The 22470-nt window shown below is 39.7% G+C and overlaps 1 protein-coding gene across 3 annotated transcripts in view; it reads right to left on the minus strand.

Annotated features, from left to right (window-relative positions):
• Nucleotides 1-22256, minus strand: part of LOC117447010 (inactive rhomboid protein 2-like) — a 37019-nt gene extending 14763 nt beyond the window's left edge. Inside the window, exons 1-4 of one of the 3 annotated variants that reach the window (XM_034083584.2) lie at nt 22035-22256; nt 7644-7704; nt 2990-3139; nt 277-452 (exon numbers count right to left, since the gene is read on the minus strand). In XM_034083584.2, coding sequence (XP_033939475.1) covers nt 277-452; nt 2990-3127 — 314 coding nt within the window. In that variant the 5' untranslated portion in view covers nt 3128-3139; nt 7644-7704; nt 22035-22256. Of the gene's footprint in view, nt 1-276; nt 453-2989; nt 3140-4555; nt 4607-7643; nt 7705-22034 lie in introns of those variants that run through there. The other 2 variants (XM_034083576.2, XM_034083593.1) reach the window with 2 other exon arrangements.
• Between the last annotated feature and the right edge of the window lie 214 nt (nt 22257-22470).

A 22470-nucleotide genomic window follows, 5' to 3' on the forward strand; every position in this document is an offset into this window, starting at 1 on the left:
CATGTTTGCTTTTTCATCTGTTGTTGATAATGTCTATTGATCAGGGATCCTGCAGAGGATTTTTGCTTAATTAACTGAAAGGAAAAGCACTTGCCTTTCTTGGATAATACACTTTAGTGACATGTTTTTTTTGTTTTTGTAAAAGAGCTAATGACCACTCCGACAGTTCATATTCATCATAAGTTTCTAATTTCCAAGAGGTCAGAATTGACTCTAGAACAACATGAATAAAAAAATAAAATAAACATGACTTAAACAACAGTTTCTTCTTTTTACCTGCGGATGCTTTGTGAGAGCGATGTTTGTCTTCCAAACTTTGCCCTTCTGTCTCTGAAAGAGAAGCCTCCGTCTCCTGCTCCGTCTCCTGCTCCATCTCTGGCTCCACTGATGCTCTCTGACACAGAACCAGGTGCTTGACCACCTGCACTTTTTTTCAGGGACGGTCGTAGAGGCTGACCAGAGGAAAAGGAGAAAAAAGTAAAACAATTATCAATGTGAATAGTGCCTACACAGAGTGGACAAATGTGCTATTTATTATTGTAACGATTACTTTTGTAGGAATATTACATTAACCTAAATAAAGCAGCAGCAGTGGGATGGATAATTATGAAGGTCTACATTACTTAACCAGCCAATTAGCAGACTGCAGGGATAGCATTATTCAAAACCTAAGACTATTACGAAAGTAATCAGGTCATTATTGTAATGACTACAATACTCTTTCTCAGATGCAAGACTAAATCCAAGTATTGAGATATTTGGATTAAGTGCACGTTTAATGTGCGCACAGTCAATATTTTGTGTGGTCGAGTATTGCTAAAAGGGCCCTGCTCTCTTAAACACCTACTTGTGTATGCTGTTTTATAGTGTTCTTCAATGATGTGACTCCTGTGAGTCCATTATCTTAACCGTCAGTGATTTTGCAGACAGTGAAGTTAATGGTGTTGTCATTCAGAGAGATAATGGGGCTCGAAGCAAGCGGTAAGTGAGCCATAAGCTCAGGTTGTGAAGATACACGGAGCCACTTTCAGAGTACTATGGTTGCAATTGATCAATTCTACGATCTTAGACACTTCATGCAGGATTTGTTCATTTAAATCGCTCTATAGATTTGATATTGACGAGTCAAGCTAATCAAGATGAGCATGGGTAAATCACAGGTAAATGTTGTGTTGACTCACTTTCTGTAGATAGTCATATTTGGTGAAAGCACACACAAAATAAGACGGTACTGTTATGTTTTAATAAGGACAAATTATAAAAAATGTAAATGTTTTCAAATGTACATTTTAGAAGTAACTACAGTACATTGATATGTGTATTATAATGGAAATACTACAGTTAGCAGCCTGAGTGTAGAGCCCCTGTTTATGCGTCTTCATTGCTCTTTAGTAACAACTAAGCTACAGTACATGCTCAAGTCCACACGTTATTTGCATGTTTATTGCACTGGTTGCTCTTTAGTTTAACCATTACATGCTCGATTAAACTCTAAGTACCTACTCCTTTGTGTAGCTGAAACGCCATGGTTGTGTGCATGGGGTCCACAGAGGGAAATGTATGGCCTTGTGCCCTTTAACTAGAAGACAGCTGTTTAAAATGCCTCCCGTCTGAACAGACGGCAAATTCAGAGGTACAGGGGAAGAGATGCTACAGCACGCTTTAATCCCTTTTATACTGCTCCAAGTATTTTTGTACCTCTCAGTGAATATTGAAACTAGGGGTGGGCGATACCACAACATCTGGGTTCGATCCGATACCAAGTATTTCAGGGCCAGTATCGCCGATACCGATGAATGAATGAATAAAATGAAAAGCGTCTCATGTACTTTCATGTAGGGGAGAGCTGCATGACATGGTTTTTGAGCTGAAAGCATCATAAATAGATGATTAAAGACAAGACAGTTTTTATAGACAAATACACGTTTTACTTTTGCAAATGTAAAGTGCAAACATGAAAAATAACATTACAAAGTGACCACAGTAGCTAACTGCCTTCTTGCACACATCACAGTTCGCTAAGTGTTCATCCTCTTTCTCTCAGCCATCATGCACGTGTGTGTGTGTGTGTGTGTGTGTGTGTGTGTGTGTGTGTGTGTGTGTGTGTGTGTGTGTGTGTGTGTGTGTGTGTGTGTGTGTGTGTGTGTGTGTGTGTGTGTGTGTGTGTGTGTGTGTGTGTGTGTGTGTGTGTGTGTGTGTGTGTGTGTGTGTCTCGATATTTTGGGATCGATCCGCCCACCCCTAATTGAAACTTGGTTGGACTGATTTGTGGCCTCTCCTTCCAAAGAGTCCATCAACCCGAGTGAGCTAAATTACTTATGACAACATCTGCTGCAAGGATGCATGGGAATATTCAAAAAGTATTAACATAACTGCTAACAATGTTTTTATCCCAAAACTTTATAATGCCCTGAAGTAAAAAATAACCCACATATATTTTAAACTTTTCTTTTTTCAAATGTCAGGACTACTTAACTGGGTTAGGGTTAAACAAAAGCACAACACTAGGCACTATATAAATGGCCATTTAAAAAATGAATAATGAAAGCTGGGCAGAGATTATTTGTGGAATATTACTTAGACACTTTCATTCTGTCTTAAAATACTTTATGGAGAAAAGGCAGAGGTTTTGGTAAGGTCAAATGTCCACCAGTTTATAAGGTAAAGACTGTAATTACAGAAACACTTTTTTTATTTGCAGTCAGCAAAAAGCCGTTTACTGTACAAGCAAATGTATATAAATAAAGCACTATTCTTCCTGTTGATTTAAAAAAAACTCAAAGCCTAGTGTCTACCATTATAGAGGTTGCAGCCTGAGGGTGTTTTTTGATGAATTCAATATGCATGGTAAAAAGCCACTAACACAAACACTTTGAGAGGAAGTAGTGAGTCAGTGATTCTGACACATCTTTATATATACACTTTTACGTTTACACCCCAAGGAGGCCAGGCAGTGAAAGATAGGGTCCGGTCAAAACTGTCAGCCCACCTGTTTTGCCGGGTCGTGGGACATCTCTTCCTCAGGTGGAGGGATGGCGATCACAAGGCTGGGCGGCTTCTTGCTCTTCAGACGGCTATCAGACGGACCCCCGTTTGGAGGAGGCGCATCACCCCCCTGTGAGGCCATCCTGTCACAGTGCTGGAGAGGAGAACATCATAGAGGTCAAAGACAAGTAGAGACAAATGCTCAGAAACTGAAACACTTAAATAAGGTTGTATCAAGTCTGACTTGTGGCGGATGTGTGCAGAGCCTTTACTTTATTAGGCCAAACAGTAACTCAAATAAGAAACTATTACTGTCTGCTAAAACAAACAGTCTCTTTAACAATAGCTGGCACTGCTCCGGTCCAATCTGTTAAAGAAACCATTGCCTCTAAGATTACTGTCATTGGCAATTTCTTAAGTGATTCTTAAAAGGCTCTACATTCACTTCCAACAGATGAGAAATGGTGTTATATCAAGGATAACGACTTGCCTTGATACACAGCGCTCAGCTCATTGATCTGAGTTCATGTAATTATAGGAGAAGAGGCTGGAGGGAAGGAAGGGGGGGTGTCTGGTGCACGGTTTTACTGAGAATATGCGTCGAAACATGGAAGAAACAGAAGTTACCAAAACAAATAAAACATATTATACTTCTGTGATTGGCAATGCTATTCTAATAGAGTAACACCAGTGCAGAAACAGTTCAATACTGTTAAGTGTTTAATTCATTTAAATGTATTTACATGTCATTTGCCTCAAGGGATTGAGTGTATTTTATAGATGTATGTATATATTTGTCATTATATATTGAAGGTGATAAGTTTAAAATGATATAGGAAATGTTCAGGAAAATGATTAGTTAATCCATTTAGTGACATAATAACCAGATGCACATGTAAGGTACGTAATAATAATGCCAAAGCACTTATAACTCTGCTTATTGTTCAGCAGAATTGCCCACAAAGTCATAATAAAAGGGTTCGCTTCTATAGCACAATCCATACAGCACAATCTATATAATAACTGATCATTAAATAGAAGTATGACATCATACAATACTGTCAATCCCAACCAGAGACCTACAATTAAATACATTTCAAATCCAAGATAAATTCAAGGACCACTTAAATAAACCAGGTATCAATTATGCAGCACCTAATGTATGTTCTTGAACCACTAATGAAAAAGCAACTGATACACCAGCTGTAGAGGGACACCCGATGACATCACATGACGGAGATCAATATTGCTCTCAAATCATCAAGCTTCCTCCAGGAGGTTAGAAATCGACATCCTTGTCCTGTTTGAACTAAAAACAGCCTTGCATTAAAAAAGTACCAGTGGGATGACTGACCAATCGAGATCAATGTGTCATACAGCCACTGTTTACAAACATCATATTTACTGAACTACATCAGGTGCTGCTCACGCTGCACACTTTGGACTACACAAATGATATGTAAATCATATCTGCAGTCCAGTTGTAATAGAATTCATAACCAGTCCTTCGGCCTACCCAGGCTAAAGACCATTATTAAAAACGTACTTATCCTCGTCTTCGAGTCTTTACCTATCTCAGACAAGCAGCCAGTCTATTCCTGGAGCTCAGATTGTCCCGTAGCATTACACTGCACATTTCCAGAGAAATCAAAGGCACTGCAGGCATGAACAGATAATGACACAGGCCTTGGCCAACACATCCATTATGCTCTTGAAAGCTTTGAAGTTGTCCACGAGTTGTGATCTATAAAGTCAATGCGAGACCCAGGGTGTCTGTGGCAGGAATGGCAGCAGCTGGGAAATCTGACACCAGCTCAGTCAATAGCGCAGTTTCAACTGCAGAGGCAAGACACAGTCCGACAGGGCTCCACATATTGTTCATGTCACTTATTCTGCCCCCCCCAAGAAACAGCATTTCAATAATGCCATTATGCTAATAGGGGTGTATGTTTCAATCCGGCTAACAGTCTTTTTGACTGTGTGTGATAAATATTTCACGATTGGGCAGAAAGCCTAAGTCCTCTAGAGACGGAGTACAGGCTTCTGGCATCTAGCCTGTGGTTTAGTTGAGTAGTGGGTACAGGCTGGAACCCCCCCACTTAGAAAATGAAATAGCAAGGAATGTAGCTAATGGACAGAGCACTCGAGTGCGGGCAGACGGCTGCTGACCAAAGCTTACGAATGTAGACGGGCAACGGACGACAAATTGTATCCTCCAGAGGAAAGATAACAGGGATATGAGGCTGAAACCCGGGACAGGGAATACTTCTACAGATGTTTAGTAAAGATTTAACAACACAGATCGAAACATAATCGTGATGGCAACAAAAGTTATGTTTTTCTCCAAAGAAAATTCAAACAACAAGAGACCTGATATGTAAAACTAGCAGAGTGTTCATACCACCAGATGATACCATATCTTAAGAATGAGGTTGGTTATTATTTTCACTACATAACCATTATTTCCCCCAGCTGTGTCTGGGGATGGTCGTGCGTCAGCGGCACCATAAGGGCATGTTGGCACAATACACATGGATCACCTCTAATCATTAACCATCTGTGCACTCTCTCTGTAAACACGTCTAGCTAATGTGTGTTTCATTTTGTAAAGAATATAGCTGCTTCAATAAATCTACTAATCGATGAAAGAACAATTATTTCAAAATACTTTGATGCATAACAGTTGCTGAAAAATGGAAGTAAATGCAGTTTTCAGCCTCTGAAATGTCGAGATTTTCCTCTATATTATATCAAACTTAATATTTTTGTTAATGTACCTTTTCTCTATTTTCTGAGATTCTATAGACCAAACAATTAACCGTAGCATTCGTTTCGAAAATAATCGCCAGAATAATAGATAGTTAAATAACCAGCAGATTAATGAATAATGATAATTATTGTTTGTTTTAGGAAAAATACACACAGTATGATATTACCATGGAATGACAAGAAATAAAAGATATAGTAACGTTACAAAAACAAAGTAAGTTACAAAAGAGCTATAAAAGAAGGAAACATTAGAAACCCCGGGGAAAGATATGATGAGGGATTCTCCATCCTCATGTGTCGAGGGAACCTGTCAGCTCCCTCGCTGCCACCTCAGATCTCAAAGAGTCATGTGACAGAGGCATGTCCACGATGACGTCATACATAGCGAATGTCATCACATGACATGAGGACGACCTAGAGAGACATGGACAGTACCATTTGCAAGTGTCTAACAATTCCCTGGTTCATTGAAACTATTCATCACTTGACCATTAATCAGTGTCTATCAGTGTCTGTCAGTGTGTGGTGAATCACGTGCTCCTCTGATTGCGTGTCACCATGGTTCATCTCTCCCCCTGAGGGAGGCCTGCCCTAATAATGAATCAGTGTGTTTGTTTGTGAGTATTCCCCTTTGACTGATGCTCTGTGAACCTGGAGACAGTGCTCGTTCCCTCGGAGCTCTGTAGTAGTGGACACATGTAACATACTACAGACACAGTGAGGACAAATTGTCCCTGTTGTGAGAGCTCCATACATAACCAGCATGCAGGGGTCAAGGGAACATATCAGGTTTCATTTTCTGCCTCACTCAATCTACACAGCAGTGGACCGACTGCACCGCGCACACACTTACTGTGACTTGTGTTGAGAGTGGGCAGCTCTTGACTAAAACAGGTTAGGACTTAGGAGGCTTTTCCAGGCTTGGCAACCTACGTTTATTAAGACGAGTTGTATTGTTTGTCACGACATGCCTACAGTAAAAGCAAACAAACTCGTTCTCTCGCTGTATATCTTTGGCATTAATCTGAGCCGAGAGATCTGTTGGAAATCTACACAATGCGCCTCCACAGCAAAACAAAGCTGTGCTACTGTGTGGAGAAAAGAGTGGGTGTCACCATTAAGTATTGACATGACTCTTCAGAGCTACTTGTAGTCCAGAAAGCGTAGAATGTACTTAATGGTTCAAAGTGACAGATTTGAACAGCTTGCAAAATGGGCTTTCATTATAAAAGATCATAAAAGCAGTTAAAGCTTTGAGTTGAATGATTATCTTGTCGCATGGCGGCACTTCAAACACTGATGTGAATCTGCAGAGACCTGGACTCCAGACAACAGCACACAACAACATCCTTTCTTTTGAAGCGGATACTTGAGACTTTGCCTTTTCTTACTTCCTTTAACTAAAGTAATAAGGAATAGGGTTGCAAAGGGCTGGCACATTTTTGGAAGTAGGTATTCATTTGCTCCTCGCTTTAACATTTTAAGTTTGAACACTGTACACATTGTCAGCTTGAAGTTATTTTCCCAATAAGTTAACTTGTAGCTCACCAACTCACCATTTGGCACATTGTATATCATTGACCAGTTGTTGAATTATTTGGCGAGTTTAAAGATAATGTCTGCTTAGCATATGGTCAAAGTTGTGTTTCTATCTGGATATGACATGGTCCATACAGCCTGAGCAGATAAACATCACATTTATTAGACATTAACTTTGACCCCAACATAATTGTGACCTAGACCGATACAAGTCAACATCGATTGAGTCATTTTGGGATTCGCCTTAAGTGTATAATCTTCTGTTGCATGTCTAGGGCAGAAATAGCTGTTGTGGTCAGTGCTGTTAATCATTTATGCGGAAACCCTTGGAGCATAAATGAGGAACTGACCTTCAGAAAACTGCCTCATCACTTCTTCTTCTTAACACCCACCAAGTCTCCTTTGTAGATCCTGACAACGATATACAAAAGGATGTGTACATGTTTGTTCACCGCCAGTGTTTATTCCATATTCGACTCACAATCAACTTTAAACTACATCCACTCATGTGAAGCTTTTAAAAAATGACGAGAGCTGTAAAGATCCACCAACAAATCGCTTGTTAAACAGCAGAAAAGCACATTTATGCGTAGACGCAACAATGCAAAGATCATTAAAAGATCAAAGAATCACACACATTTCAGAGTGTGATTCAGATGATGTAATTGTTTCATTACCAAGACTGAGGACAGCTTTGAGGGTTGAACAGAGTACACGTGATGATGTTTGGACAATGTTCACATCCTCGCACAGTCGGTCAATGTGTGCACGACTACGTCAAGCACTAATATATGCGGGGGACTTGATTACACAAACAGTGTGAGCTAGAATCGACTGTCAATTTGCTCGACAGATCATTAATTACAAGATGTTGTTAAATCCCCGACCTTCATTCTGGCACAGTCACCAGTCCACAATGTTCCCTTCCAAAATGTCAAGCTTTGTTTTTTCGATTCTAATATCAGCTTTTCTTAAGGCATAAACGCCATTGTGTAGGTCTTTTTGCTTTTTGTGGTTTCATGACATTATCCCTGTTTTTATCCTGTGTATTTATACCGCTTTCCTAATTATGTCGTTCTCTACAAAGCTACAAGGCCTTTTATTTGTTAAATCATCATTTTGTAATCTCTTCAAAAAAGCTACAACTTTTAAAGTAGTTAAGTGAATTGTGCAAAATTGCAGCAAACAATATTTAACCCCATAAAATGCAATCACTCGTTTCATGTTCTCCCAAATGAATTTTCATACAGAATCTTTTAATCTCAACCGGCAGAGATGTTGGACTACTCCTTTGCTCTCATGGAAGCTCAGAAAGGACTGCGAGTGCCTTCAAATAAAGAGGGGTGTTCTGCTTTCACAAGACCTTTAAAAAAAACAAATGTCTTTGATGGCAGCAGTGAAATGACATCCTTCTGATAAACTTCATACACATGAGGTGGACAACATGCTTGCCCTGATCATTACTGCACAGTCATCATGCCAGCAGAAGATTATCGGTTGAATGCTACTGAAGGCGTAGGAGTGTGTGAGTTCCAGTTTGTGTGTTTGTGTGTGTGTGTGCAGCCAAACAATTGAAACTGCCCCCTCATTCTTCACTTGCAAACACAGTATTTCATGATGATGATGACTCTCCACAAAACCTTGTTTCTTTACATATCCCATTACTCATCTTTGTCTGATAATAGCACTTTGGTGTTTCAAACAATCAATAGTTCCATTTCAAAGCTATTAGAAGAAAGACAATTCAAGTTCACTATTGAGGCATCTCGTTTGAAAACAGGGTTCCTGCAGGTTTCACCAACTTAAGACTTTTTAAGACCACTTTGAATAGAATTTAAGACCTATTTCACGGCAAGAAAGTATGAAGGAAAATTGCTATGAAAGAAGAAATACGTACATGAAATGTATTCATGTTCAACATAAGAACGATGACTGAACATAACAGCATAACAGTACACAGAACTGTGTTAGCGTGTTAGACAAAAAGTGTGTGTGTGTGTGTGTGTGTGGGGAGTGCTAGATCGTATACATCCTGGGTTTTAGGCGGCGGAAGTGCCATAATTGTGGATGAGAAGTCGGCAACTTTTGTATTAAAAGTTTAACGTTTACCCTAAATAGAGGAGAGTTCCGCTCACGCACGTCTTGTCACAAATATGAGGTTCATTAACGAATAATGAGATCATACTCTATAACAACATTAAAATGTGTGAAATATACTGACATTTAAATAATAATGGTTTGATTATTAAATAATAACTTACAGTTCTTATTTGTGTTGCATTTATGGATAAAACTCAAAGAACATTTAGGATATATATATATTAGAGATGTCCCAATCCGATCACGTGATCGGGGATCGGAGCCGATCACGTGATTTTCAAAAAATCGGGGATCGGGAGAAAAAAAAATCGGGGATCGGGATTTTTTTTTTTTTTTATAAAATATTTTTTTTTAATTTAATGTTACAAAACAAAAATGACCATGTTCACGTTCAAGTCATCCTGAGGACTTAGTTTTGGTTTAAAATTACACAACATCATGTATGTGTTGCTTTCTTTGGGCTTGTTTTCAGACCTGGTTGCTTATTTCTGAGTCGGGACAGAGAGAGGTCAGGAGTTTTCCAAACTCCTGACAATTATCAAATTGAAAGCGAAGGCAGTGTAACAGCCACATGCAATGTTTGCAAGGCAGAGGTTCCGCGTGGTGGAAAGAACAGAGCTACGTTCAACACGACCAATCTAATACGCTACCTGAGAAACAAACACCAACAACAACACGACGAGTACACAGCGGCCACTCAGGTAACGGCACTGAAACAACCGACACTTTAAGAGACTTTCAAAAGGAAAGAGAAACTGCCCCAGAACAGTGAAAAGGCCAACACAATAACAGCCAAGATAGCTGAATTCATCGCGTTGGATGACCAGCCGTTATCTGTTACCTTTTTTTTCTCTTAATGCATTGCATAAAGATCGGATCGGGAAAAATCGGTATCGGCAGATTGTCAAAATCAAATGATTGGAATGGGATCGGGAGCAAAAAAAGGTGATCGGGACATCCCTAATATATATATATATATATATATATAAATACTGGTCAGATATCCACCAGATCTTTTAGTGATTGTTGTCTCTCTTGGAGAAATGTAATTGCAAAATCAATTACAAAAGTTAATCTGAAACAAACTCAAATACCATAATGAAATTAATTCACAAATTATGATTGTTATAACTTAAATGTTATATCTGGAAACACAAATACACAACCGAAAATAATACATTTAATATGCTCGTCTCTTGTCCTGGGTGGCAGATTAAGTCACTTCCGCCGCCTAATGCCCAGGAAAAATAGTAGGAGCGGACTTCAAACACATTCCCCTCAACTGGTTTCAACCAAGCACTAAATTCGATGTTTTCCAACCAAATATGGTTGAACTTACACTTCCCCATATTTGTTTGTAAATAGATTCGAAGATACCTTAGTTTCTGAGTGCCACTACCACTTGGTTGCTAGGTTACTAGCTGGGTGTTCTCCGATAAGGTTCCATGTTGATTTAATTCAATACAAATTGTTGGGGGGAACTGAACGGCTCTTACCGTACTGGTTACTTTGCAGCCCGGACATTTCCCCAAACACATTTAGACGCAATCGCAACACAGAAGTACCTTTCAAATCCAATCATATTTAAGACCTTTCTTATTTTTCTGGTCACATTTAAGACCTTTTAAGGCCTTAAATTCAGATTATCAAATGTAAGACTTTTTAAGACCCCGCGGGAACCCTGTGAAAAGGACCTTGGCTTAAATCCAACCGTTCGAGAGACAGTTTGAAACATTGCACCATTTTCCATGAGTGTGCATGCCCAAACGTGCATAAGATGCAGCTACAATACCTGAGGAAATGCTTGGCTCCCAGTCCAAGAATTCCTCACAGTCCTAAAGAGTTCACCAACAAATATGGTTCATACAGTGTGTGTACACATAAAAGAATGATTTTATTACTACACTGGACAAGTAAGACATGCTACCCTGTATTTTTTTTAATTTGTGAACTGCCGAGGTGCGAACATGTATACCAAACAGCTAACTTGTGATCGTTTGGTCAGAGAAAGTCTTATCAACAGGCCCAGCATGGCTGTTAAAACTGAGAATGCCAAAGTAGTGTACTCTCCCTCACTGTAAGATATGAAATGAGGTGTCAGACAGAACAAGAGAAAAGACAGTTTGTCCCCTTGTGGATCTCACAAGTAACGTGAAGGAAGATGACTTGACTAAATGTCAATGGTTGTTATGACCGACTTCCTGCACTTTTGTCAGAGAATACACAGAAAGCCTTTTAAGGTTTATGAGACTTTGGACTCAAAGCATTTCCGGAGCCTCCAAATAATTTCAGATAATGTGTCATGCTCTGTGGAACGAAGGTTGGCATGCTTGAAAAAAAAAAAAATCCAACCGCCTAGCCAGCAGCCTGTGCTCCTGTTACTAGAGCGGGGTTGTTAATGTGAAAGGATAACATGCACACTGTTTTTTGGGAGTGTGATTGCTTAGCAATTAAACAGATAACATCATGGAAGCAAAGTGACTCAGGAAGGTGATGACAAGATTTGACACACGGGAAAACCCTGTATACAAGTGGTAAGGCACAGGGGTTTCCGAAACCAGAAATGATAAGACCAGGGAGATAAGATATTCATTATTCAGGCACTACATTCTTACGTTATTAGATGTGGTTTGGTATACAGAACTCAATGAGGGTATAAAGGAGATGTTCTTTTCTCTGTAAAGGCTTCCTTGTTTTTCTCAGCCTTCAATAAAACTTATATATGGCCACCTACTCGTACTCCCTATTTCATGTTTTCACAAGGCTATTTTCAATAAATGTCAACGTCGTGTGATTATCCGGGTCATGTGATTACCTTGGCTCCCATTGGTAATTGTTACGATATATGTGAGGCCACACCCGTGTTGTCTGTTTATTTTTTAACCCTGACGAAGAGCTACAGTAGTCAAAACATGGCGGCTTTCTTAACGATTTAGCCAATACAATATAGGCTTTTAAAATATGTCCTTCTTTCACTTGTTCTTATAGTTTGCATTAGTATTCCCCGTTTTCAAGGGGTAACTGACACACCGTTGACATACGTTTGAGTCTAGAGAGCAACCAGTCATCTCTTTTTTTCCTTGGATTGTAGTACAGTGTTGATGGGGACAATAAAGACACTGAAACCTCTGAGCACATGCATTCTGTCACTGCACTCTCATTTATATCAAAAGAGGCAATAAGTCCTGTAAACCACTTAAATAAAAAGGACCCTGAAGATCAACATTCCCCATTGTTAGTAACTGGTGACATTTACTACAACTAGAGATGTCCCGATCCGATCACGTGATCGGGGATCGGAGCCGATCACGTGATTTTAAAAAGATCGGGGATCGGGAGAAAAAAAATCGGGGATCGGGATTTTTTTTTTTTTTTTAATAAAATATTTTTTTTTTATTTAAATGTTACAAAACAAAAATGACCATGTTCACGTCTTAAAGTCATCCTGAGGACTTAGTTTTGGTTTAAAATTACACAACATCATGTGTGTTGCTTTCTTTGGGCTTGTTGTCATAGACCTGGTTGCTTATTTCTCTGAAATCTGGCAACAGAGTGGGCGCAGTGTCTAATAGTAGCAGGAAGCTAACGAGAGGCTACGTTCAGCTGGTGACTCGGGAGTCGGGACAGAGAAAATGTCAGGAGTTTGGAAGTATTATAAAATTGAAAGCGAAGGCAGTGTAACAGCCAGATGCAATGTTTGCAAGGCAGAGGTTCCGCGTGGTGGAAAGAACAGAGCTACGTTCAACACGACCAATCTAATACGCTACCTGAGAAACAAACGCCAACAACAACACAGCGAGTACACAGCGGCCACTCAGGTAACGGCACTGAAACAACCGACACTTTCAGAGACTTTTAAAAGGAAAGAGAAACTGCCCCAGAACAGTGAAAAGGCCAACACAATAACAGCCAAGATAGCTGAATATATCGCGTTGGATGACCAGCCGTTATCTGTTACCTTTTTTTTCTCTTAATGCATTGTATAAAGATTGGATCGGGAGAAATCGGTATCGGCAGATTGTCAAAATCAAATGATCGGAATCGGATCGGGAGCATGTGACGGGGTTCAATTCGTCCATTCGATACATGGCTTAGTCGGTTGTTTAAGCTCCAAAAACACTTTATTTATATCAGCAACAAAAAGAAATAGCGAACCAGCGCAAGTTAGACAACAAAATAAAATCCACAAACAGGCCGTCCCTCACTCATTCAGAGTAAACGTGTTCTGGCTGTTGCCTTCTCTGCAACAAACCCCCGAACACGTCCCAGCTGTTGCCTTCACTGCAACATTCTTCAGAGTGACACAGTCCAAAAAAAAAACAACCAACAAGGAACCAACACCGTCCCTTTTGAACCCATGGCCCCTCCCTCAGGCTCACCGTCAACAGGTGACACAATCAACTCAAAACCACATTTCAACATAAATGTAATTTCCTCAAACATGAGGAAACTATCTGAACCAAACATACACAGGTTAACTACCTCTTAACAGTCATTCCCCATAATTAATAAACACAAAATAAATAAGAAATTGCATGGTTCATTTGACGGAAGAGAGCAGGAAATGTTTGTTGTGTGTGTGTGTGGTGTAGGGGTGGGCGATATTGAAAAATATGTTATCACGATATTTTCAGGCAGTATCACGATAGACGATATATATCACGATATTTTTTCATGTCGGTTATTATGGTTATTTTTCAAGTTACTTAACAGTACAAGCACCTACAAGGTAACAGAAACTAAAACAAAAAGGAGTAACAGACCAAAATAGCATTTCAAGCTGGTTTTATTTCAGAAATGAAACCCTGAATGAACAAGTGAGCAGTGAACATCAATAAACATGAAAAGGAGGGTAAAACATATAACATCAATGAGGAAAAGTCAGTGCCAAACAATTAAAATGTAAACTTTAGAGTAGACTTGAAGTGTAATAAAAGACTTTAGCATAACTGACAGTGTGCGAAAAAGTACACGTCCCACCGTCCGGGACGTGTTATTTACAATATCGGACAAGTAGATCTTTGAATTGACTTGTCCGCCGGACAAGTGACGTTTTTCGCCCCGATTTATTGACAAATTATTGATAAATTCAGTTTACAAAAGGCAGAACTCATTCGCAAATTGTACGTGTCCGCCATTGTTCGTTTAGAAATGTAGTTTCGGTTCTGCTTGTCGATTCCTAAGGAAATGCATCTCGCCGCTTTCTGTACAGTTAACGGGGCGGGCGGAGCGGAGCGGGAAGTGTAGCACAGTGGCCGGGTTGGGAAGCAAAACTCGGTTCCGAGTAGGAACAAATAACAATTGTCCGGTACCGGGATTAATAAGAGTTGTGAGGCCAGGAAGCGAGGCCGAGCCCCGCGGACTGCAGCTCTCTCTATGCTCCGTATCAGCTGATCGCTGCACCGTGCAGCTCAGCGTCTCTCTCTCTCCACACAGCAGATCCGCTGCCCGTTTAACAGCCGCATCTTTGTCAAACTTTCTTATGTTCTTTCTCTAACACGTAATGAAGGTTATTAAGCGTTTTAGCTCCTGTGTTTGTAAAAGTAAATAAATGCGTGCAAGCGTCTTTGAGTTGTAGAAAAGCGCTAGGCCTATAGGCTATACATATAATGTATTATTATTATTAGGTTATGTATGTCCTATGTGTTGGACATGTGTGGTTGGACTCTGTCTCACAGGCAGGTTGCAGTGTAACATCAGAGGACACTGGGCCAATTGTACATTCTCAAACTGCACCACTTAGAACTAACTAAACAATGCAAAGATTATTTTTATATAATTGTATTCAATAACAATAAGAAATTCAACAGTATGAAGTGATTTGTAAATAGGAATACAGATTAGGACTTAATGTTTTCATAAATATATTTTTCTCCCAGTTTGTCATGGGACTTATTTTTACCCTCTCAAAGAACTGGAACTGAGAACCGAAAAGCAGAACCGGAATCGTTAAAATCCAAACGATACCCAACCCTTTGTGTGATGCAGTAAAATCTTACCGCTCACTTACGTTAGCGGTATCATAAAAACCGTGGGAAAATGTAAAATACGATGACGAAGAAGAAGATTCCAGTGGCCCCAATTTTTGTCCATTCTGGACAAGTGAAAAATGTATTCGGACAAGTAAATTGCCAAACTCACTTGTCCATGGACAAGTACTCTCTAAAAACTTTTTCTCACACTGACTGAAGGGAAAAACATAAAACGCCACAGCGTCAGTTATGTCTTTCCACCGTTTGCTAGTCTTTTCATAAGGAGCCCCTTTATAAAATGCCTGCCCTATGGTTGCTCGCTGCAAAGAAAGGGGGCGGGGACTTTGGGAGCGTGTCAAACAACTCGGACTGAACGAAAGCAGAGGTGCGCTGACATTATGAAATCGATCGGGCTTGATATATGGTGAAATTAAAATCAGTAGGTGAGGCTGGGGGAGCGGGAGGGGAAGAGGCTCTCCGTCCGCTGTCATAGCCCCCTGCGCCGCGCACGGAGAGCCTCTTCCCCTCCCGCTATTTTTTTTTCTCAAATTTTTCAATTTTTTTTTTTTTATCACAATAGGACGATATCTCTGAAAAAGCATATCGTGGAGACCTAATATCGTCACGACGATATATATCGTCATAGTGTTGCACGGTGTACCGATACTTGAAAGGTACCGCGATACCCTGCCGTTAAAAACGGTACGATTCCTCCGTTTCATTAGTATCGGTACTTTAAGAATGACGGGGAAAAGTACTCCCGTGAAAAAACGCCGTTTAATAAGAGCCGTGTGTGTTCAGCGCTCTGCTTCCACTCCCTGTACTGCAGCCGTGCCTGCAGTCCCGCTCCTCTCAAGCACGTTCTAAGTCCCTCCCCTCTCTCTTGCACGCGGCCACGCGCTAGCTGCCAGAGCATGTGAGAAAACGAGAAGCATGGCTGCAAGTGGGAGTGCAACTGCCGCTGCGCCTCGGCTTGTTGACAAAAAAGACGCCAGAAGTCTGTGAACGGGCCGTTCAGGTGTTCAGAGCAGAGCTCCCTGTCGGAGCGCAGAGCGTGATGTGCACTGAAAAGTGTTTCTGTCGCAATATTATCGTTGAGCAAACTTAACTAGCAAACTAGCATCACTATCTGCTAACGTTAGCTTTAGCCTTCGTTTTCTATTAGTTTTTTTCATAGGCTATAAACGGAGGTGGTATAAGTATATATCTTGTACTTGAGTAAAAGTGGAAGTACCCAGGTCTTGTACTTGAGTTAAAGTAGAAGTACCAGAATGTAGGAACAATCCTGCAATCAAAATGTTCCTCAAATAAAAGTACAAAAGTATTATCATCAAAATATAGTTAAAGTAGCGACAGTAAAAGTAGAAGTGCTCAGGTCTTGTACTAGAAGCACCAGAGTGTAGGAATACTCTGTTACAGTAAAAGTACTGCATTCAAAATGTTCCTCAAGTAAAAGTATTAAAGTAGCGACAGTAAAAGTAGTCATTGTGCAGATTGGTCCATTTCAGAATAATATATATATATGTTTTATAATGATTGAAGTGTTCTCAAAGCTGGTGAAGGTGCAGCTAGTCTGAAGTACTTTGTAGACTGCAGGGTAGCTGGTGGATTTACTCCAGGTGGAACTAAAGTCTGATTTAACACTTGATTATATTTCACATCATTCATCCAGATCTGTGAAGTAACTAAAGGGATTAAATACATGTAGTGGAGGAAAAGTACACCATTATTTCTGAACTGTAGTGGATTAGAAGTACAAAGTAGCAAAAGAAACATTGAAATACTTAAATAAAGTACAAGTATCTCAAAATTGTACCCAAGTAGTACTTGAGTTTATGAATTTAGTTACTTTACACCAGTGGCTATAAAGATAGAAAGACTCAGCCTTGCACAGAGGCATGAAAATACATTTTCAAAATGCTCAACAGTGCTGCCAAAATGTTAAACTCACTGCTACACAATTAAAATAAATGCTTTTATATATATTTATATTAGATGTGACTCTTTGGCGTTTCTGTTCTTAGTAACACTGCTGCTTTAGTTGTTCTGACTGCTAAAATCATCTGTTATTCCTAATTTTAAAGCCGATATTCCGTGTTTCCCTTTTTTTAAGAAAAGTATCGAAAAAGAATCGGAATCGCAATTCTTGACTTGGTATCGGTATCGAAACCAAAATGTTGGTATCGTGACAACACTATATCGTCATATCGCCCACCCCTAGTGTGGTGTGTGTGTGTGTCGGCTGTCAGTGGCGGAGTCAGTCACTCTGTGACCCACTCGTAGTCCCGGGATCGTAGTCCCGTTCGCCGCTCCGCAACGCCGCCCAGCACTTTCCGACTAGCCATCCCACTTCTGACACCATATGTGACGGGGTTCAATTCGTCCATTCGATACATGGCTTAGTCGGTTGTTTAAGCTCCAAAAACACTTTATTTATATCAGCAACAAAAAGAAATAGCGAACCAGCGCAAGTTAGACAACAAAATAAAATCCACAAACAGGCCGTCCCTCACTCATTCAGAGTAAACGTGTTCTGGCTGTTGCCTTCTCTGCAACAAACCCCCGAACACGTCCCAGCTGTTGCCTTCACTGCAACATTCTTCAGAGTGACACAGTCCAAAAAAAACCCAACCAACAAGGAACCAACACCGTCCCTTTTGAACCCATGGCCCCTCCCACAGGCTCACCGTCAACAGGTGACACAATCAACTCAAAACCACATTTCAACATAAATGTAATTTCCTCAAACATGAGGAAACTATCTGAACCAAACATACACAGGTTAACTACCTCTTAACAGTCATTCCCCATAATTAATAAACACAAAATAAATAAGAAATTGCATGGTTCATTTGACGGAAGACAGCAGGAAATGTTTGTTGTGTGTGTGTGGTGTGTGTGTGTGTGTGTCGGCTGTCAGTGGCGGAGTCAGTCACTCTGTGACCCGCTCCGTCACAGAGCAAAAAAAGGTGATCGGGACATCCCTAACTACAACTGTTTGAAACCAGGTTTAACAACAATAACAGAGGAGATTCAGGCAGGGGGGCCGCCAGGGATTTTGGGCCCCATGAAAAGATATCACATTGGGCCCCACCACCAGGCACAGGCCACGCCAACCAAGCACAATGCTGTAACCACACCTCCAGAACCCAACCGACTCATTTATGCTTTAAATAACTCTATCTGTACAGGCTTGCATCTATCTTGTAGTCCAATACTAACTGCACAATATTTACTGACACTGAGCGGTGAACATATAACACTGTGCAGACGTGCAACATTCTACTGCAGTAGAATTCACTATTTGATATAACACTAACATTCCTGACAATAGACCTCAATAGTCATCTTTTATGGTGTACATGCCTTTTTAATAAAATGTTTGAATGGAACATTCGTAAATCAAAAATAAATATAACTTAAATATACATGACCTCTTAAATTAAAATAAAGTGAACATTAACACCAATATTATCATTTATAAAATGCTATAAAAAAAACAACATAAGCTGAATATTTTTTAATTAAATATACATACCAACTACAAAATAAGCGGGTATTAAAGTGTAAATGGACAACAAAACGGAAATGAAAATGAAAAGGCCTGATGGTGGTGCTAAATCAGAGCAAAACTGGGTGACATACTGTCGCCCTTTAGTCCCTCTCTCTTGTCTTTCTCTCCTTTCTTTTGAAAGCCTGACTTTGTTAATCATTAAGATATCGCACACACGTAAGTACTCGCATACCTGCTCACATGCTCTTACTCTGCTAGAAAATGCGGTGCCGCACAGCGTTTGGAGACAGGACCAAACCATTACATGTAAATAGAGGGGGGTGTACAGAGGCTTTGGATAATGAACTTTTCGAACAAAAATAAGTTAAATGAATTGTAAGTTTAGTGAGTACATTATCAATATAATGTTATATTAATGTTAATTATTCATGATTGATGAAAGGTTACTTAAACATTTTTTCTTAATGTTCTACATTTTTTGGGGCCCCTGTCAGTCACGGGCCCTTAGAATCGTCCTAACTTTTCACCCCCTTAAGGCGCCCCTGGATTCAGGTGATAAGGTGTGTGTGTGGGGGGGGGGGGGGGGTTACCTTGGTTGGTGATTGGCTAATGGTCACACAAGCCAAATAATCGTTATGACATCAAGTGGCCAAAATCTGATCAGCTCATTTCCAGTTTTTTATATAAATGGATTAGGACATGGATTTTGCATAATAGGTGACCTTTAAAATCAACATGCATTTTGCTTACTTATACTGATGAGTGATGAAGCGCATACCATGAACTCGTGTTTCCTTATAGTCACGGAGAGTTCACTTCCTAGTTTGCACGGGGTCACAGTTTTCCTTGCGGCAGCCGTTAGCTCAGTGACAGGTGTGCAGGCTACACTAATGTTGTGCCAGTTCAACAAGCAGATGCAGCTGTTGCTTAGTTTCTTGTTGTGCAACGTACAAACAGCCTTCTATGCTTATAGTATGTCGTCTTTTCCTGCATTGACGTCACAGCTGCAGGACGTATGATGTGTTCAAAAAAGAATGCACTAAAAAAACATTATGCAATAGTGCTTCCACTTTTCATTGCTTCCTCTTTAACAGATGTGTTTGAACATACAGTAAATCTAATTCATGGTTTTTAGATGGGCACTTTATAATGATATAATAATGTTGGGAATTAATCTATGACACTAAACTAGGTTTATGCCATACAAGTAAAAGGTCATTTTAAAAGTAGCGCAACATAAGCTAAATATTTAGTCTGCATATTTAAATGTTGGTTTAATTGGCAGTTTTCATGTCCATATAGTGAAAGTATACGATTAAAATTGAGATTGCAAAAAGGACTTAAAAAAGAATAAAATTGTCATTATAAACAATTTAATTTATAGACTAGTATGTATAAATGTTAAAGTGTTATTAAATACACAACACAATTGTTATGTTACAACTGTTTTCTAAACTAAAATGGTCCGTAAAAAGGAATTGTAATAATGAAACTGATCTGTGTACAGTAACACTGCCTTTGTTCACAGTTGTAATGTTTCCCACCCAACTGTTATCTAACAAGATATGGCTTTATTCAGTTGCAATGTGTGACTAGCACCTTCTTCACCAGTGTCTTCTGCTCCTCCGTGTATGGAGAGTTACTAGAATATAAGACTACTATCACTGTTAAACAAACTAATTAAAAAAGTAAATATGATGAAGAAAACACTGCATTTTTATTGGTAATGTCCTCCACACTGCCCACTTCGGTATTTATTATGTAGATGGAGCAAGTATCTGAACATCACTCGTTTAAAATTGCACATAAACCTAGAGTACATCAACTACAACATCAACATCTGTGTGAACTCAAAAGTACAAACTGAGCAACACTGACCTACTTTTTCACCCAGTTGGCACAGTTTTAGAATGAACTGATAATTCATCATCTACTAACTAAGCTAAAGCAGGTGTTTCCATTTCCAAATTAAGGACAGATACCAGAGTCTAGACTGTACGACTGATACACATTTTTGGAGTCAGACAAACATATGATAAGGTTTGTTCTAATGAGACCCTCCTGAGAACTTATAGGTGATAAAAACACATACAGAATTATGTAACTCTCTGCACAAGGTGGAGAGACATTGGGGGGACTGACAAACAAATCAACAGTTATTTCTACATTGTGTACCTGCAGTAACTTTTTTAAGCAGCAATTAAATGACTAGACTGCAGTGGTGGACAAAGTTCTCAGATCTTGTACTTAAGTAAAAGTGCTAGGCTGTAGAAATACTCTGTTACAAGAGAAGTCCTGCAATCAAAATGTTGGTCAAGCAAAAAAGTACAAAAGTAGTAGCATCAACATATACTTAAAGCGCCAAAAGCAAAAGTACTCATTCTGCAGATTGCCCCATTTCAGAATAATATGTATTTAATATGTTCAGCATTAAAGTGTTATCAATGCTTATAAAAAGGTGCGGCTAGTTGTATTTACCTTTTATTTTGCAGGGTAGCTAGTGGATTTGGTTTTTGGTTAGTGTAACTAAAGTCTTATTTAAGCGTGTTTTAATATTACACATCATTAAACTAAAATCTGCTCTTTTTTTGTATTTACCTGAATTGAAAACTTTTTTTTTTTATTAGCCAAGTAGCCAGTACAAAACATGTTTCAGGCATAGGTCAGAAAGTGTCAGTGTCAGTCATTCCCCGTTAAACACAGTGTGAGAACACTCCCTCCTACGGTGTCTGATAAACAAATGGGAGGGGGTGTAGCAACGGTAGCAACACGTATATTTTTCGGCACATGGTGAACACCATACAACTTCACTGGGATAACTGAGGGAAATGTGGGATGAACCGTGGTATTCGTGTACATTTGTCCCGGCGGGCTGAGCAACAAAGGGCTTGTCGAGGCATGCTTTCAGCGGCTCGTTGGATGAAAACCACCGCTGTAAACCAACAGTGTTAAATGTTATTTAGTGTATTTTCTGCCCTTTAAAACAGCTTTGGCTCAAATATTATACTTAAAATTCATCTCTCCGGCTACTTATGAACGGTCATTTTGAGATATTGAATATGTTTTCATTGTAAAAACTCGATAATGGCCGTTGACTCAAACACTTTAAGTAACTTTTAACGTCCCAAGACCACCTTTAAGAATCATTCACTCACCTCCAAGAAGAAGTAACCGGGTTGTAATTCATTCAGCAGAAAGGTTAATATCCGAAATGCAACGTTACTGTAAACTGCTGTCCACCAGTGTCTGAAGACTACTTCCCTCTTTTACTCTCCCAACATCCTGACTGCAGCTCCGTGGAACAGCAGGGGGGTGGAGCTACGACCGATCCACAGAGGGCTCGAGCTGGGCCGGGTCTAGTGAGCCGCGTGTGGAAACTACAGGAGGTGGGAAGTTACTAAACATTTACTTATCTCAATTATAATGTATGAGATACTTGAGTATTTCCATTTTACTTTTCACTTCTATCCCACTACAATTTAGACCGTGTACAACCGTGTACTTTTACTCCACTACATTTAGCCTACGTCATAACAGATAATATTTGCATTTGCCAATTTGCATAATAAGTACAATAAGTTTAATTATGTT

Source organism: Pseudochaenichthys georgianus, chromosome 1 (assembly GCF_902827115.2).
Source record: "Pseudochaenichthys georgianus chromosome 1, fPseGeo1.2, whole genome shotgun sequence".
NCBI classification, from domain to species: domain Eukaryota; kingdom Metazoa; phylum Chordata; class Actinopteri; order Perciformes; family Channichthyidae; genus Pseudochaenichthys; species Pseudochaenichthys georgianus.